The 16,380-nt window shown below is 45.2% G+C and overlaps 1 protein-coding gene across 3 annotated transcripts in view; it reads right to left on the reverse strand.

The window, feature by feature from the left end:
- Window positions 1-15,282, reverse strand: part of LOC125955941 (dehydrogenase/reductase SDR family member on chromosome X) — an 18,395-nt gene extending 3,113 nt beyond the window's left edge. Inside the window, exons 1-2 of one of the 3 annotated variants that reach the window (XM_049687302.1) lie at window positions 15,201-15,282; window positions 12,764-13,701 (exon numbers count right to left, since the gene is read on the reverse strand). In XM_049687302.1, the coding sequence (XP_049543259.1) occupies window positions 12,764-12,944 (181 nt within the window). In that variant the 5' untranslated portion in view covers window positions 12,945-13,701; window positions 15,201-15,282. Of the gene's footprint in view, window positions 1-12,763; window positions 13,702-14,966; window positions 15,043-15,200 lie in introns of those variants that run through there. The other 2 variants (XM_049687301.1, XM_049687303.1) reach the window with 2 other exon arrangements.
- Between the last annotated feature and the right edge of the window lie 1,098 nt (window positions 15,283-16,380).

Genomic DNA, 16,380 nt, shown 5'->3' on the forward strand with positions numbered 1-16,380 from the left:
GAACACCACATGATTAATAATGTGTGACGTTGCCATTGAACAGTATTGATTTTTGTGTGTATATCAATGCGCGGGAAAATAGAGAAAGACTCTCTAAAGAAATATGATGTTACTTTTTCATTCCTTAAAAGTTACTAATTTATTCTTATTTCTTGTCTTCTACTTGTTGACAGTGCGATTATTCTGTTGTTTTCGCTTTTATTGCACTAAATATAAGAATTTCGGTTTGTTTTAATGAGCAATGGTCTCTTTGTTATTGGTCGTTTCACGCAGAGCTCTCGTACCAATAAGGGAGATAGCAAGAAAATTTGAAGAATTTTATTGTACTTAATCTCAAGATTCATTATGTGAGTCTGTTTGCATTATGTGAGGCACCTCCGACAGCTGATGTGCAGTTAATAATTGGGCGTAAGCATGTTTTGTAAACCAACAATTTGTACTCCCGATCTAGTAGTCATGGGCTTTTGAATGACTGCTCGATTGCACCATTGTTACAAAACGCAAATCGAACGAACGAAGGTATTTCATCGTTAATCCGGTACTTTTTAAAACTAAAAAACACACAAAAATAAAGGTAAGTGACCACAGGACAGTCTTAATTTAGTCCGTGCTTTAGGTAATATTGGTGGCTTATGTTAATGCTGTCAAAATAACGAGGCAGTAACAGGAACAAGTTATTAGTATCCTTTATAGGTCCAGGCGTTACTACTCCACCATAGCTGAGAAAACATGGAAAACAAAACATAAAAAGGTAAGTGGTAGACCTCTAAGCGAACCGCTATAAGTTAGATAATCGTTCGGAGCTCACAACGCTCACACTCCGATGGTACATTCCATTCCACTGAAGCGCCTCAGGGCTCCCAGACCACTAATTCCGAGTGCCACAAGATGGGCACGGATCCGTGCTTGGCGCTGCTGAGCTGAGGTCGCTTTTCCCAAGTTTAAGTGCACTCCAGCACACCACCCAAGTGCATCTCGCCTCCCACAGAGATGCAATTGTCGGATTCGTCGGTGGTTTGTGGCCCGAATTAAAATAAGGCCCGTAGGGATACGGATACGGATCCATATGGTTCCAAGTTTACTGCTCCTCCGGCACACGAGTGGCTTCGTTCTCGGACTCTCCGTTGCCCCAAACCGGCAAACAAAAAGGAAAAATCAATGCCCACCAGCGGATGGGTGGTCACCGGTTGTGACCGTGTGATTGTCGCTCCTGTGTGTGTGCACGTTCGGTTGGAATTGGTTTCATTGGTTTCCGGTGTTCACGGTTTGGTTGTAGTAGCCGGAGAGCATCTTTTTTTTTTTTGGTCGTAAACGTGTGTACACCTCACACCCCGAGGCGTACAAAGGGAGGGGGATACCCAATGGAAATTGGCTCACTTTGCTCACGCTTGCCACCGGTCCCTCCGCTACCACCCTCCGATGGATGGTGTCCCGATCGCTTTACGGTTCTTAATCAAACCCGGAACACACTGCCAAAGGCGCCCCGGGAAAATGGTGTCCAAAAAGTCAGAACCGGCCAACGGCAAACCGGCAACGGCGAGAGAAAGAGAGAGAGAGAGAGAGAGAGAGAGAGAGAGAGAGAGAGAGAGAGAGACAGAGAGAAAAAGGGAGAAAGAGAGAAAGAGAAAAAGAGGAAAAATGTGACATGCGAAAGCAAATGTCACCAGCGTGAACGGGTAATGGTGAAGGTGAAAGGAAGGGGAAGAACACGAATTAAGCATAATAAAAATATAACGAACCACGGGAGAAAATTGCGCAATTAATTCTGCATTTAACAGCGAACATTGCTCACAACATGCACACACACACACAGACTCCGCTCATGTCCGCACATGGCATACAGCAGCAGACAGGCGGCAACCGGTATGATTGCTTCATGCCAGGCGCAAGCCATCACGGTCATGTTCCTGGTGGCTCGAAATGATTGTTTAATCACCAGGATTCATGTTTCACACAAGCGTGTGGCGTGGTGCAACGCTCGACCAAACGCCCACCAGTCGCATCGGTCAGTCGGTTGGCCCAGCCCAAAACGGACGTTGCCATCGCGACGAATTCACTGCCACATGGGAAGTCAAGTAGTCGGTTGTCTGTCGCTCGGGGAGTTTTTCTCGCGGAAAAGCGGAGATTTTTTCGGTTTTTAATTTCATCAAAAAAAGAGTCCAATTTCCCGAAAAACCGCGCCATCGGTTAGTAGCCGGTCCTGCCGGTGCATCCTGGTGGTGTGCCTTCCCGGTGCTGCTGCAACATTGATGAAAGCAATTACCATGATTTCGTCAATAATTTGTAACAATCCGAACGAACGGACACAGGCCACAGAGCTCAGATTTCAAGGTTTTGATATGGGGATGGAGGTGAGATGATGGGAGGTGGTTTGGGTGTGTCTGGGGCACCGTTGGTCATCATCATGCTAACCACCTTCCCTTTGATTTACTTTGGTTAATTGAATGCATGGTAGCACATTGACACGCTGTGTGATTTTACCATTTTAGCAACACTGTTGCTGCCGTTGGCGTATGCCGGCGGTGGAAACGGGTGTTCAAGGGGTATCTATGTCCAGGGGAAAACAGTCCGCAGTTGTGTTTCTATAATTCACGTTAAATGTGAACGATATCCACAAACCTCTACCATCCAGGTATTAGTTATCATTTTGAAAATAAATTTAATTTGATACGCTTGCCACAACATTTCTGTACTGCGTGAAGCGTGGTTTATGGTTTTTTGTGCGTCGTTAATTATTTGCAGTTTTATTAATTCACAACAAACGACTTTCACTGGATTTTTGTTGGCATTCGTTGAAGTTGCTTTCATTTGGTGAATTGCGAATCTTTTGTTTCAGGCGGCATTCAGCGAAAGCAAGTAAAGTGTGCAAAACTCATCAGAAATGCAGAACAGTGTGAACTATCACAGATTTTAACAGCTATTTTATATCATTTTGAGTCAATTAATTCCCTTCTTTGTCGGCTAGCAACGCACCAGGCCGTGAGCTTGTATGGGTGACGGGTGCCTGGGGTATTTTGACAGACGTTTTAAGCGAATTTCTAGCCGGTTAAGGGCAAGTTGCATCGGAATGAAAGTTTCCTTTACCTTTACCGAGCTCGGCCACGATAGCAACTTTTTTGTTTTGAAATCTCATTGTTACATTTTTTTTACTAGGATTGGAATTAACGAGTCTGTTTTTATGGGTTGAACAGATTCCAGCGGAGCTGAATAAAAGATATAAGTGAAAGAGATCAAAGGGCACCTTAACAGTGTGGTGGACGTTAACTTTACACCCGCGGGAAACGACGAACTGTTTGGGTTAGTGCCCGCGCGGTGACGTCCGATTGCGGTTCGGTAGTCATAGACTATGTCCGTGTGGCAAGCAGACGGGGTGAGTCACGGGTGGACTCGTGGTTGACCGGACAACCGTGGGGAATCACCCGGGAGTGATTCTCCTACTCGGTACTAATCGGTGGAAGTCATTGGGCCTTACCAGGGTAGGGGGACACCAATGCTTCGTTAAGAACTCAAGAACGACACGAGGTTGTTGGTTTGAGATTCTCCTTCTGACTGTCTCCCTCTCATCAGAATTCGTCTTTATTTATAGTCAATTTACGTCACAATTTTGTTATCCGAAAAGTTTCCGGGTTGGCAAACATCTGGAAGAGTTATGAAACATCTGCGTTGCAGCAACATCTTGGGTCGCCGCTTTCTCTTCCTGGTTTCGTATGACCTCGTTCTAGGTAGCGAGAATCATTTCCGTGCCTACCGGGGTGGCGCTATGTTTGTTTATGTTTTCGCTGGGTGGCCCGGCTCGGTCGGGTTACAATCGCCTGGGTCCGTGGCCTGCCCTCTTTACTCCTGTAGTTATGCTTCATACCTGCTTAGCAAACACCCGTGGTGCATGCGTCATCTGGTTATCAAATGATTGCGATGCATCTACATCTGTTTAGCAGACCTGCTACACCTCCCCCCTTTAGAAAGAATAATGTACAAGTGAGTGCAACGAATTTGTTGCATTATTCTTCCCTGCATCTAACTAGCCTATTCTTGTGAACTACTGTTTCTTTCCCTGTTGTGGCGTGTCTTAGTTTACAATTCGTGTTTCTTATATCTATTACAAAAAATGGTCCTATGTATACAGGATCTAATTTCTTCCTGTTTTCGTTAGTTAAATATACTTTATCACCTATTTTAACATTAATTGGATTAGTGGTTTTGTTCATTTCTGTTTGACGGTTCTGTTTGGCTTGAATGAGGTGGTTTCTTGCAATATAGTGTGATTTTTGCAGTTTGTACCGCATTTCTGCGTGATACTGCTCTAAATTGTAAATTGGTTCTGGTTTGTTTTTATAAAGGTCCTGAGGTAAATTTGCTGATCTCCCAAAAACTAGTTGGAATGGTGTGAATTTTGTGTCAGTGTGTTCTGTGGTGTTGTATACAAATTCGTAGTATTTGATCCAATTATCCCAATCTGTGTGATGTTCGTTTGAAAATGCTCTTAGGTATTCGTTGAGGCATCTGTGGTTTCTCTCCAATGCGCCTATTGTTTGCGGGTGGTACGCTGTTGCAAATGTTTGCTTTATGTTTAAAATTTCTGCCACCTTTGCTAAAATTTCATTATTGTATTCCAAACCTTGGTCAGTTTTCATTTCTAAGAAATTTCCAAATGTGCATATGAAGTTTTCAATTAATGCTCTCGCTATAGTATTAGCTTCTTTGTTTGGTATGGGTATGATTACTATATATTTTGATAAATCGCATTGGATTGTTAATGCGTAGCGATTACCATTGTTGGTTTTGGGTAAGGGTCCTACTGTGTCTATAGAGATTATTTCAAAAGGTTTTGAGGGAGTTGTCGTCACAACTGCCTCTTCCTTGGTGTGTTTACGCACCTTATTTACAATGCATTTTTCGCACTTTTGGACGTATTTCCTTATGTCTTCTTTCATATTTCTCCACTTATACTTTTCTCTGAGTTTCAAATACAACCTGTGGTTGCCTACATGTCCTCCCGAAGGGGTCATGTGATACTCTTCTATGATCCTCAATTTTTCTTCCTTATCTGTGATCCATCTAGTTGGAGTGAACAGAATGATTTGGAAGTGAGAGATAGATTTGTTAGCAATTTCTTTTACCGTTTCCACAGAATAATATCTGAACAGTACATCTCCCGTTGTTATTGCCATCTTCTCCCTGTTGACTTTCTTCGCCAACTTGCACATTCCTAGAAGAGCGAGCTCTAATGCTCGACTTCCATTATTTCGTGCATTCTTGTTAGTGGGTATACTAACTGACCCTAAGGACTTATTTTCCTTGTGACTCATCAACGTGAGTTCCACTTTATCTTTCCATTCTTTCCCTCTAATTTTGAGCAATTTGGACACCTCGGAAGGTTTGTCCGATTCCCACATCGTAGGTTGCTCTGTTACTGCTTCGTCTTTCTTTGTTCCTTCCCTTCGTTCTACCTGTTTCTTAACCATAGCTCTAGTAGTTACTTTTAAGATTGTCTGCCTAATCTGAATGTTTTCCTTACTTGTAGGCGTAAATGCTTTCAATTCGTCCGAATCGGTGATGATTCTGGATAGTGCATCTGCCACTACGTTGCTCTTACCTGCTACGAACTCTATTTCGAAATCAAATTCTTCTAAATCTAACCTCATCCTAGTTAATTTCGATGTCGGGTTTTTCATACCGAACAAGTATACCAATGGTCTGTGATCCGTCCTTATTTTAAACTTACGTCCATATAAGTAAGATTTAAAATAATTGATAGCCCAATGGATTGCTGTCAATTCCTTCTCAATAATCGGCTTGTTCTTTTCCCCTGGCGTAAAACTCTTGCTTGCATACGCAATGGGGTGATCATTTCCCTCGAATACTTGTGACAAAACTGCGCCGCATGCAGCGTCTGATGCGTCCGTAGTAACAACGAACTGTTTTGTAAAATCCGGATATTTCAGTATTTCCGGTGAAATTAAATTAGCTCTAAGTGTGTCGAAAGCTTGTTGGCATTCGACCGTCCATGCAAACTTAGCCCCTTTCTTTAGTAGACTGTTCAACGGTTTCGCTTTCTTGGCGAAGTTTTCTACAAATTTTCTATAATAATTGCAGAACGCTACGAAGCGTCTCACTTCGTCCGTGCTGGTAGGGATTGGGTAATTTTTAATTGTCTCAAACTTGGAATTGTCTGGGAAAATACCCTTATCTGTTATCTTATGTCCTAGATACGTTACTTCTGTCTTGAAAAATTTGCACTTTTTGGGATTTAGCTTAAGATTGTATTTTCTTAACCTCTCGAAAACTTTAGTGAGGTTATCAATGTGGTGCCGTTCACTGCACCCTGTTACAATTATATCATCAATATAAACGAATGCTAGCTCTGGAGTTAGACCAGCCATTGCAATTGCCATCATTCGTTGGAAACTATTTGGGCAAATGTTTAGCCCAAAAGGCATCCTAGTAAATTGGTAATGGCCTGTCGGTGTAGAAAAGGCCGTATACTTCCTTGATTCCTTTTGTAGTGGTATCTGATGGAATCCAGACATCAGGTCGAGCGTGCTGAAGTACTTCGCTCTTCCCAACTGGTCCAGTATCGTGTCTATTCGTGGCAAAGGGAATTTATCGGGCAAAATTTTCTTATTAATTTGCCTAAAGTCCACGACTAACCTCCATTTCCTTTCGTTATCCTCTGCTTTCTTGGGCACCAGGAGAATTGGTGAATTATAGGCCGATACCGAGTGCTCTATGATGCCATCTTTTAGCATCTTCTGTACCTGGGTGTTCATTTCATCTGTCTGTGAGTGTATCTGTTTGTAGTTAGGGATGTACGAGGGGATGTTATCTGTTACCATTATTCTCTGCTCGTAAAAATTGTTTGTGGTTATCTGGTCATTCTCTGTACAAAACGTATCAGCGTATTTGCAAATGATCCGCTCCAGATCTTTCCTGGCGTATTGCGGAACCGCCTTGATCTCGATACTTCCCAAAATGTTGGCAATCCTTTTATTGCCTTGCTGCGGTGGCATGTTTGTGGTATTTAGTGCCTGGAAGTTGGACAAGGGCTCTATGTTAGGATGAAATTGCCGGTTTTGAATAATTACATTCTTGTCTGTTGTGTTTATAAATTTGACCATAGCATTTCCTTTCGCTACTATGGTGTTGCCGCAAAATACTCCCGGCTCAATCTCTTGTGCTAACACAACCGAATCTTCCTTCATCTGTAACGTATTGATTTTTCTTATAACTTCACTCCTCATTGGTAACATGAAAGTTTCGCCCCCATTATCTTCAATTGGATGCGATATAGTGTGTCCCTCGAAGGTAAAGTAAAGGAGCCAATGTTCGTAATCAATAAGGCATCTGTGCCTTGTCAAAAAGTCTCGCCCTAATATACCGTCAGCGTTGATCTCAACTGACGCTGGTATAACGTGAAACGTGTGTTTAATGCTGCACCCCTCAAAATGTAGTGCGCCTACTGTGGTCCCTACAGTGGTGATTGAGTTATTGGAGATTCCTGTAAGGTTGATAATGCTGGTGGTGCATGTTTCTTGCCCCGCCTTTGCTCTATTGAGTTTAAATAATGATACATCCGCCCCAGTGTCAACAATGAGTGTTGTATACCCATTTTCCGTAAGGTTTGTACGGATTCTAATGTAATTAACCGCTGAAAGATTAACGGTTAATATTGGCAACGCGGCGGTTGCCCGTTGTCTAAAAAACGCTGGCCTTCCTCCTGCTGTGTTTTCCTATCCTGAGTTTCTTCGGCTAGAAAAACCCTGTGGGTACCATTGTTTTGGTAGTTGTTTGGTTTTCCCCGCTTATTGCTTTGCTGTTGCCGGGGGTAGTTATTGTGTTGTTTAGGTTCCACCCACCGTTGGTTTTGGTATCTGTTGCTTTTACCCCTGTAGTTGGAGTTTGTTCCCCTGTAATTTTGTTGAGGCCATTTCCTTTGCCCGTAGCTTTGCTGTGGCCATTCTTTGGGTTTGTAAGCATATTCCTCTCTCTTTGCTGCCAGTACCACGGTATCCTTCTTTTTCGTGGCTTCTATTTCCTGTAATTCCTCGATTGCTTGTGGGATAGTCGAGAATTTGCTCGATTGTATAATAATCTTTGTGTTGTTATCCCTTGCGCCTTCTGCTAGCGCTCGCAATCCTGTTTTTGTTGCCTTTTCGTTGGCCTTTGCTTCCTTCAATCCTTCCTCTATGTATGCTTCTTTAAGTTCCCTCGCTAGGGTTTCAATTTGGACTCCGTAGTCCTCGAGTGTTCCTACCTGCCGCACTTCGAAAATTTGGGCATAAAGCGTTTCTGGGGTCCTCTTCTTGCGACACCTATCTTTGAGGCATTTTTTAATTTCCTCAATGGTTTTGGGTTCCTTGCCTACCACTGCCTGTGCTTTCCCTTCGAGCTTTGTAAGGATTGTCTTGATAGCCGTTACCTTGGTTGTTTCCGTTGTGAGTGTTTCCAATATTTCTAGAGCGTTAATAACTGCGTCTAGTTGTTTCTCGTTGCCATCGTATCTTGGCACGAGAGACGAAACTGCCTTTACGATTTCGATATGAGTCGCCATTTTCGCGATTTTGTCGTACTTTCTCAATCTAATAGCGGCTATAACCGCGATGCCGATGCTTCGAAAGGAGTACGGCCCCTGTTCGTCCAGTTTGTAGATCCTCTAATTTTGTTGCTCTCGTCATCGTCGCTGTCTTCTTCTGCTCCCGGGATTTCCAGCTCCTTGCTGACACTCTTGACCGCTATGGTCGTTAACACACCGCTTTTTTGGCACATTGTTTAAGTTTTGGGGTTTTTCTTCTTCTTCTTCTCTGTTTCGCTTTGGTAGTTCCAGTACCTTTATTGCCGCTGGTTTCGACCCACTTTTTCCCATGATGATGCACTTATGTGTACGGTCAGCACTTTTCAATTGTCGTTTTCACGGTCACTTTGTGTTTGTATCGATCACATTGTTTTTAACCAGCACTTCACGGTCACTTTTTTTCCGCGTTCAATCACTTTGCTGTTTAACACTTTCGACTGCTGTGCCAGCAAGTCACGGTCGCCATGTGGTGGACGTTAACTTTACACCCGCGGGAAACGACGAACTGTTTGGGTTAGTGCCCGCGCGGTGACGTCCGATTGCGGTTCGGTAGTCATAGACTATGTCCGTGTGGCAAGCAGACGGGGTGAGTCACGGGTGGACTCGTGGTTGACCGGACAACCGTGGGGAATCACCCGGGAGTGATTCTCCTACTCGGTACTAATCGGTGGAAGTCATTGGGCCTTACCAGGGTAGGGGGACACCAATGCTTCGTTAAGAACTCAAGAACGACACGAGGTTGTTGGTTTGAGATTCTCCTTCTGACTGTCTCCCTCTCATCAGAATTCGTCTTTATTTATAGTCAATTTACGTCACAATTTTGTTATCCGAAAAGTTTCCGGGTTGGCAAACATCTGGAAGAGTTATGAAACATCTGCGTTGCAGCAACATCTTGGGTCGCCGCTTTCTCTTCCTGGTTTCGTATGACCTCGTTCTAGGTAGCGAGAATCATTTCCGTGCCTACCGGGGTGGCGCTATGTTTGTTTATGTTTTCGCTGGGTGGCCCGGCTCGGTCGGGTTACAATCGCCTGGGTCCGTGGCCTGCCCTCTTTACTCCTGTAGTTATGCTTCATACCTGCTTAGCAAACACCCGTGGTGCATGCGTCATCTGGTTATCAAATGATTGCGATGCATCTACATCTGTTTAGCAGACCTGCTACAACAGCATGCAATTTAAAATTATAAGTTTAATGTTCTACCTAGTTGTTAAGATAGAAGATAGATCCGGTATGTTCCGGGCTCCTGATACCGGATAATAATGCTTTCCTTTGTCACTCAAACATCTACTCCGTGGAATCACCTTCGTTTAAACTATCGTTTTTTTTTTTTGGCAAAGGTTGCAGAAAGTTTGTCCTATACACGCGACCATTTATTTGAACTTTACCGTTTGTTTTCGTCCTTCAAGATTCCAAGTATCAACTGCCCTATCCACTCTATTCATCATTCCCTATTTCTAATTTATCCTTCCCAAGATCTTTCAAGCAACATTTCTACGGAATTTGTAGTTTGGATTCATTGTAATTGTATTTATTTTTGTGTTATTATTCTAACTATTTGTTGCTGAATGGCGAATCATTCGAATCGAAAATATACTAGTATCCATTTTTGGCACAAACGTATGAGAAGAAAGCGTTAAAGTTTTTCAAAACATCAAAGCGGTTTAAAGCAAACCTATTCAAGGTCGTTGTGCCCATCATTAGTTCCAACCAGTTTTAGAATAACTCAATACACAGGAAATATAATTTTACGTCATTTTCAGTCAGGTATGCTTGCATTAAAATAGTACACCAAGCGGCCAGGAGATGTGCAAAATGTTAAATAAATTACCATTTCGCGGCCTTGGCGACGCACCTCCGGTATTATCATTGGGTCCATTTTCGCCTTCTCATCAGGTGCGCCCGGTGCAAGCAACCACCGCCCCCCCCCCCCCCCCCCCCCTGGAACCAATATTCACGCCACCATTGGACCACCCCCAACCGTGGTTCATCGTCACGGAATTCAACCATGAAGGGGATGGGGGACCGCTGACGTTTTTCCACCCAATTGCACTCCAACCAAGCCGCGGCTGGTTCTGCTGGACCCTCATTTGCAAACCCAATTTAGCAAAGCTGTCGGCAATTCTTCATCAAGCCACAACCCGTCGCCCCCGGACACCGGGTGGGCGGACGCAACGATCAGAAGCGCATCGATTGTGCGATGGTGATGAGGGTGTTTGGGGAGGTGGGGTGGAATAATAAATCACGCATCCCTCTGTAGCTGCTGCTCATAATTCAGAACCAAACCGAACCTTCATTCCCGCGGGGGAGGTGGCAGGACGCTACCACGATTTCTTGCATCTCATCGATGAATCCAAATGGATCTGATAGGCTCTGTCCTGTCCTGTCGGTACGGTGTGACGCATCTTGTGGTGTTGCTTACCACCGGTTTGTGCTGACCGATATGGACCAGCTCGGGCATTATTTTCCATACCGTACCGTCCATCTGCCTGCAATCGTCATCCCGATAATGAGCCAAACGGTATCGCGGGAAGAGGATACTCCGGTATCGCGGGAAGAGGAATACCATTTCGGTTTCACCTTCGAAAGATGAACAAAAGTCACTTGCGGCTGGGTCCGTCCGACGACGATGGTAGCATTAATTTCGAATACGGAAAGATTGCTTCTCGATGCTTCCTTGGAAGAGGCAGATGGAAGGCGAAGCTGCACCAAGATGCTACACTCCGTGGTGACGCAATGAAAGACGAGAGCCAATCGATCGGTGTTTGGTGCTGTTGCTGCCTTTGTGTGTGTGTTTGGCTCTCTGCATTACCCCTTCAACAGCCGGTCGACCACCTATCGCCCGGCTGAGTTTAGCAAACAAATCGACCATTGTACACCGGTCCGCCCGGTACTGTAGTGAACCGAGGACCGAGGGCCCATCCCTTCTCATCTTTTACGTCACCAGCGCAGAGGGTCTGGTGTTTGCTGATTACGCGTCCAGTCCGGTAAGCAAACACACACACACAGGGTCTGGAACACATGGAATGCAATGGTCGTTGGTGGTTTTTGGTCTCCACGTGGTACGATGGAGCAGGAAGATGATATACTGATGCGTGATGCGTGATGCGGATGCGATTGCAGCACAGGATTAGAGAAGGTCGTGGTGCCGTGCAGCAGTGGAGCAGCGCTGTTCGGTGGAACGCGCATCCACCACCGTGCAGAATGAGCAAACAGAGCTAAACGGAATGGTTTCGTTTGATTAGCCTGCACCTTCATCGCTTTAGTGCGCCTGAGACAGAGAGAACGCGTTCTCGGAAGGGGAAGCACGTTATTCACGGCTACACCGCTCCGCTACAACGGTCCGGACACAACGGTATTGCACACTGAAGGGTGCGCGGAAAGCACCTCGCGTGTGCGGCATTACTTAAAAGGCTATTAACACTCGCTGCTCGCTGGTTCTGGCTGGTCACCGTGTGCGAAGCGTCGGCCAACAGCGTTGTAAGCTGCTGATGCTGCTGCTGATAACCGTGACGCAGACGAGGTGAAATCATAAATATCGCACCGGCAGTCCGCAGGTCTGCGTGAAGACGCAAACGCAGTCTGGCGAGTGTCGGTGTCACGATCAGCTGATCTTTCCACGCACCGCTCCGTACCGCACCGCACCGCGTTACCACTACCTTGAGCAGTAATTCAATGGCCAGACAATGGCTAATGATTGGTGATCACGAAGATCGGTGCAGATGGCAATGAGAGACGTTCGTTCACGGTCACAGTGCTGCCATTAATGAACAGCATAATGAAGGACACGGAGAGGGCGGCAGAAAAGCATTACTCCATCATTACACAATCGGCCCACGGAGATCGGCTCTTCTAGAGCGAGGTGTTTGAGGCTGGAGCGGATTGATCAAACGGGGTAGTACGCCTTTCACTTCTCAAACCTAGCGACGACATTACGCCATCGGTGGATTGTTATCACGCGGAATGGCGTGGTACTAGCTAAACACGACCGCACATTCCTGTTACCACGCCACAGCATTCCGATGTTTCGAGAATTTTGTTACCTACCCTGAACCTAAAACACTTCGGCTCCGGAAACGTGTTTTCCCCGAGCGCGCTTTAAAGAGTATGATTAGATGGTGTGGAAGATGTGATTTGAAAGCGTTTTTTTTTTTGGTGGTGGTGGTGGTGGTGATCATGTCACCCGATACCGACTTACCGACTCGGTTCCGCGAGCGCATGATGAAATCATCCAGCAGCCCCTGGAAGCCACAGATCTGCATCCGCACCTCGCACACAAACTGTGACCAGTTCTTGGGCATCTCCTTCGATGATTTCATAAAGAAAAAGATGGCCAACAGCAGGGCCACCAGTATGCCGATCGCCAACAGTAAACCCATGTTGTTGTTGTTGTTGCCCGTTTGTTGTTGCACGAAGTTACCGTTGAGTGGTCAGGGTTTTTTTTTCCTTTAGCCGGTCTCGACTTCTACTCTGACACCTTTTCCACGATCCGAAACGCACTGTTCGCGCACTATAGTTGCACGTTGCAGCACGCGAGCAGCAGCAGCCTCCACTGGTTGCTTCCACCGACCGACGGAATTGCTCCGGAAACGCGAGCGAAACGTTTTCCGCCACGTTCCCGTTAGGTGCCGTTGGTTGGCTAGTGTTGACCGAGATAGAGCAGCGCGAGTTCCCTTAAGCCCCCGTTCCGTTCCGCACTTTCACGGGAAAGAATGCTTTCGAAAAAGGAATAGCACTCGATGATCACTCGATGGGTGGACGGTACACTGCACTAAACCGCTGGTTGCTGGACACACCGCCGGCAGCACACGTCCGCTACGGTCGATGATCGATCTGTTTGTGTTCGCCGTCTGTTCGTCGTCGTCGTCGTCGCGACAACCGATGGCCACCTCGGACAGACACCGCGGATCGTGCTGCTGGATTTCGAGAGATGCGGTGCTCCTCGTGGTGACCTGCTACCCTTCCGCACCGTCCTACTGGTGGCTCTGAAAGCTATGCGCAGCGATCGACTGGACACACACACACACACACGCGTACACGCACACGATCGTCTGTGTTGCGCAGTGGATCGGGTGAAATAAATTCGATTTTTTTACGGTCTTCTTTGAGAGTGGTGGTTTCGGCGCGGAGTTTCGGCTGAAGAAAAAAAAGAAAAATTAGAAAAACGACGAAAGACTTGAACGACGCAATGACCGACGAACGGATGGGGGAACGATTTGGGAATTTCGATCGTAAGGAATGTTCCAGGTGATTGGTAACGGTGAAAGTTCTTATGCTGCTCACTGACAACAGAACCCTTTCGTTGACCTGAAAGGGTTGCTATCGACAGGTGGCAATGCCGTATGTAGGTTTGGCCTCCAAGGTTCATCGTATTGTCGTCGAAGCAAATGCGCTGCGATCGGTAAGGTCGATCGAATGGCGCAAAGAGACCTATTACTGGAGATGAGGAGCGAAGGAAACAAAACAACGAAAAAGAACTTGACAGAACCGAGGTACGGGGATGATGAGATGATGGTACGAAGGTTTTTGGGGTGTACGCAATCGAACAGCAATTGTTCGACCGCGGCTCGAGACTTCGTGGAGTGCCGTGAAGGTCAAAGTCATTAGCCAAAGCCTCCGGCCGGGCGGAAGGGGGCTCATGAGGGCGCGATGAGGGATGAGCGATGAGTTTGTTTCTTTTCTGCTTCTTTCAAATGCCTGCTTCAAGTTGAAGTTGTTGAAGTTGTTCAAACAAACTCTCAGCAGATCCAGCTCTCTCTCTCTATCTCTCTCTCTCTCTCTAATTCTTTCTCATTCTTTCTCTCTCTCTGTACCGTGGCCACCACGGGACATTGAATAATTCAACGGACGTGCGATATTTTGTATACAATTTTACGCTTTCTTCATCGTGTTTTTCTCGATGATGACACTGTCTTGTAACACGGCCCATCGTCTGAAAGATAACTGAAACAAGGTGAAACCTGTTTTGTCCCACAGATGGATGCAGCGCGGAACATTTCTGTTTTTGGTGTCGACCTAAAACTGCATAATCCTCCAAAAGTTAGGCGATAAGCGGGGTTAACCTTGGGTGGGATACCTTACGCGTGTAGATAAACCTTCGATGGCGCTCTGTCAGCTTCGTATTTGAATTGCTGATGCAATGATAGTACCATTGAAACCAGATAAAAACCTGAGCGATATGGTGTTCGATGGAAGGACATTTACTTGAATCTTTGGTTACTACGAGAAAACGAGAAACGAGTGAGCAAAGAATAACACGTGTTGACGAATCACAATCGTGTTCCGTGTTGACGTCAACGTGGCGTGGTCGAAGATCGATCTTCGATCTAGGATCTAAGCTTCACACGATCACGCAGTTGGATGATACGCGTAAATGGAAAAACCAATTACGACAGACTCACCAACCGCACATTACACTCCAGTAACGGTGTTTTTGTTTGCTTCTGCTTCTGCCGGTCACTGTGTGCAGCAGGTTGGTTTCAATCACTTATCAGTTTTCGTTCGTCTCTCGCCTGGTTAAATCGATCCGGGTTAAGCAATATGACAAAAAACACTCGTGATTCGTCCGGTGTCCGAATACTTTGCGATAAGATTGGGTGTGTCCTTTTCACTAGTTTTTACGTTTCCGCGAATACCTGCAGGCACCGGATATTCGCCTGGTTCACTTTCAACGTTTCAACAACGAAGCACGTTTTACTTTGAACAGCGCGATTTACTTTTGCGCGGTTTTTTTTACCTTAGCGCGATGCCGGGTTGAGAAATTTGTTTATTTTGCGTGCCAGCCCAAGAAACCATGGCCCATACAATGGTAGTTTTCGTTCACCAGTCTCTTTTTCTTGCCATAAATGATTTTTCCACACATTTGAACATTTGGTTGGAGCCAATTATTTGATTTGGCCAAAAGTTTGCAATTTACCAGTAAAAATTGAAGTTGAAACCCACTAATAAATTTATTTGCCGATTTGACCAGCGTTTCGTTTGCGTTACGTTTTCGCTTTGTTTAAACAATGCTTAAGTGCCGGTTGGTACATGTCCCAGCTAAGAGTAAAAACGATAAGATGCTGCCACACGGAGCGAAAATTTACGCGCAAATTTACACATTAATGCCAAAATGTTTTCGCTTCGTGTGGCAGGGGTAAAAACCCGAAAATTTATATCGAAATGTCAAACGTATTATTTACATCTGTGTTTTGGCCGCTGAAGTTGATTTCCGAATAAATTTTGCAGTTTTTAACGATTTTGTTGCTGTTGCTGTTATATTTATATTAAAAATGCAAAAACAATACGAAAAGAACCTACATTTTCGTAAATAAAGCGTTCGATAGCGTCAAGGGTTCAGCGAAAATGTCCGCGGACGTATAAAAATTTGATAGCGTGTAAGGGTTAAACGAAACCGTTTTGGCATTAATTTTTTCGTTTGCGCTAGAATTTTCGCCCCGTCTGGCACCGCCTATAGACGAAGCATGGTGCATGTCTCGGCTGAGGGTGGTATTGACTAGGTTGGACAAAAAGTAATCCAGCAAGTAATCATTTGTGAATTAATCTCCCGTTTATTATTGATTTATGATCTTAAATTATTACTAATGCCATGTAGTGGGTATGGGACGTGTAGCACTATTATTCGAGCGCAACAAAGGACAAACTAGGCCATGACATGGTAAAGGCATATTAATTAATGTAATTGCAGCCCTAAGAAAGCAAGAAAAAACCCCTAAACACAAGATACTGAGTAAATTAAAAAAGAAACTTGATAAAACCCGAGAAAACAGATTTTGAAGCCATCTGGAGGCCGTAATAAGGTAAAAGTTCGGACTA

The sequence above is a fragment of the Anopheles darlingi genome, chromosome 3 (assembly GCF_943734745.1).
Source record: "Anopheles darlingi chromosome 3, idAnoDarlMG_H_01, whole genome shotgun sequence".
NCBI lineage: Eukaryota > Metazoa > Arthropoda > Insecta > Diptera > Culicidae > Anopheles > Anopheles darlingi.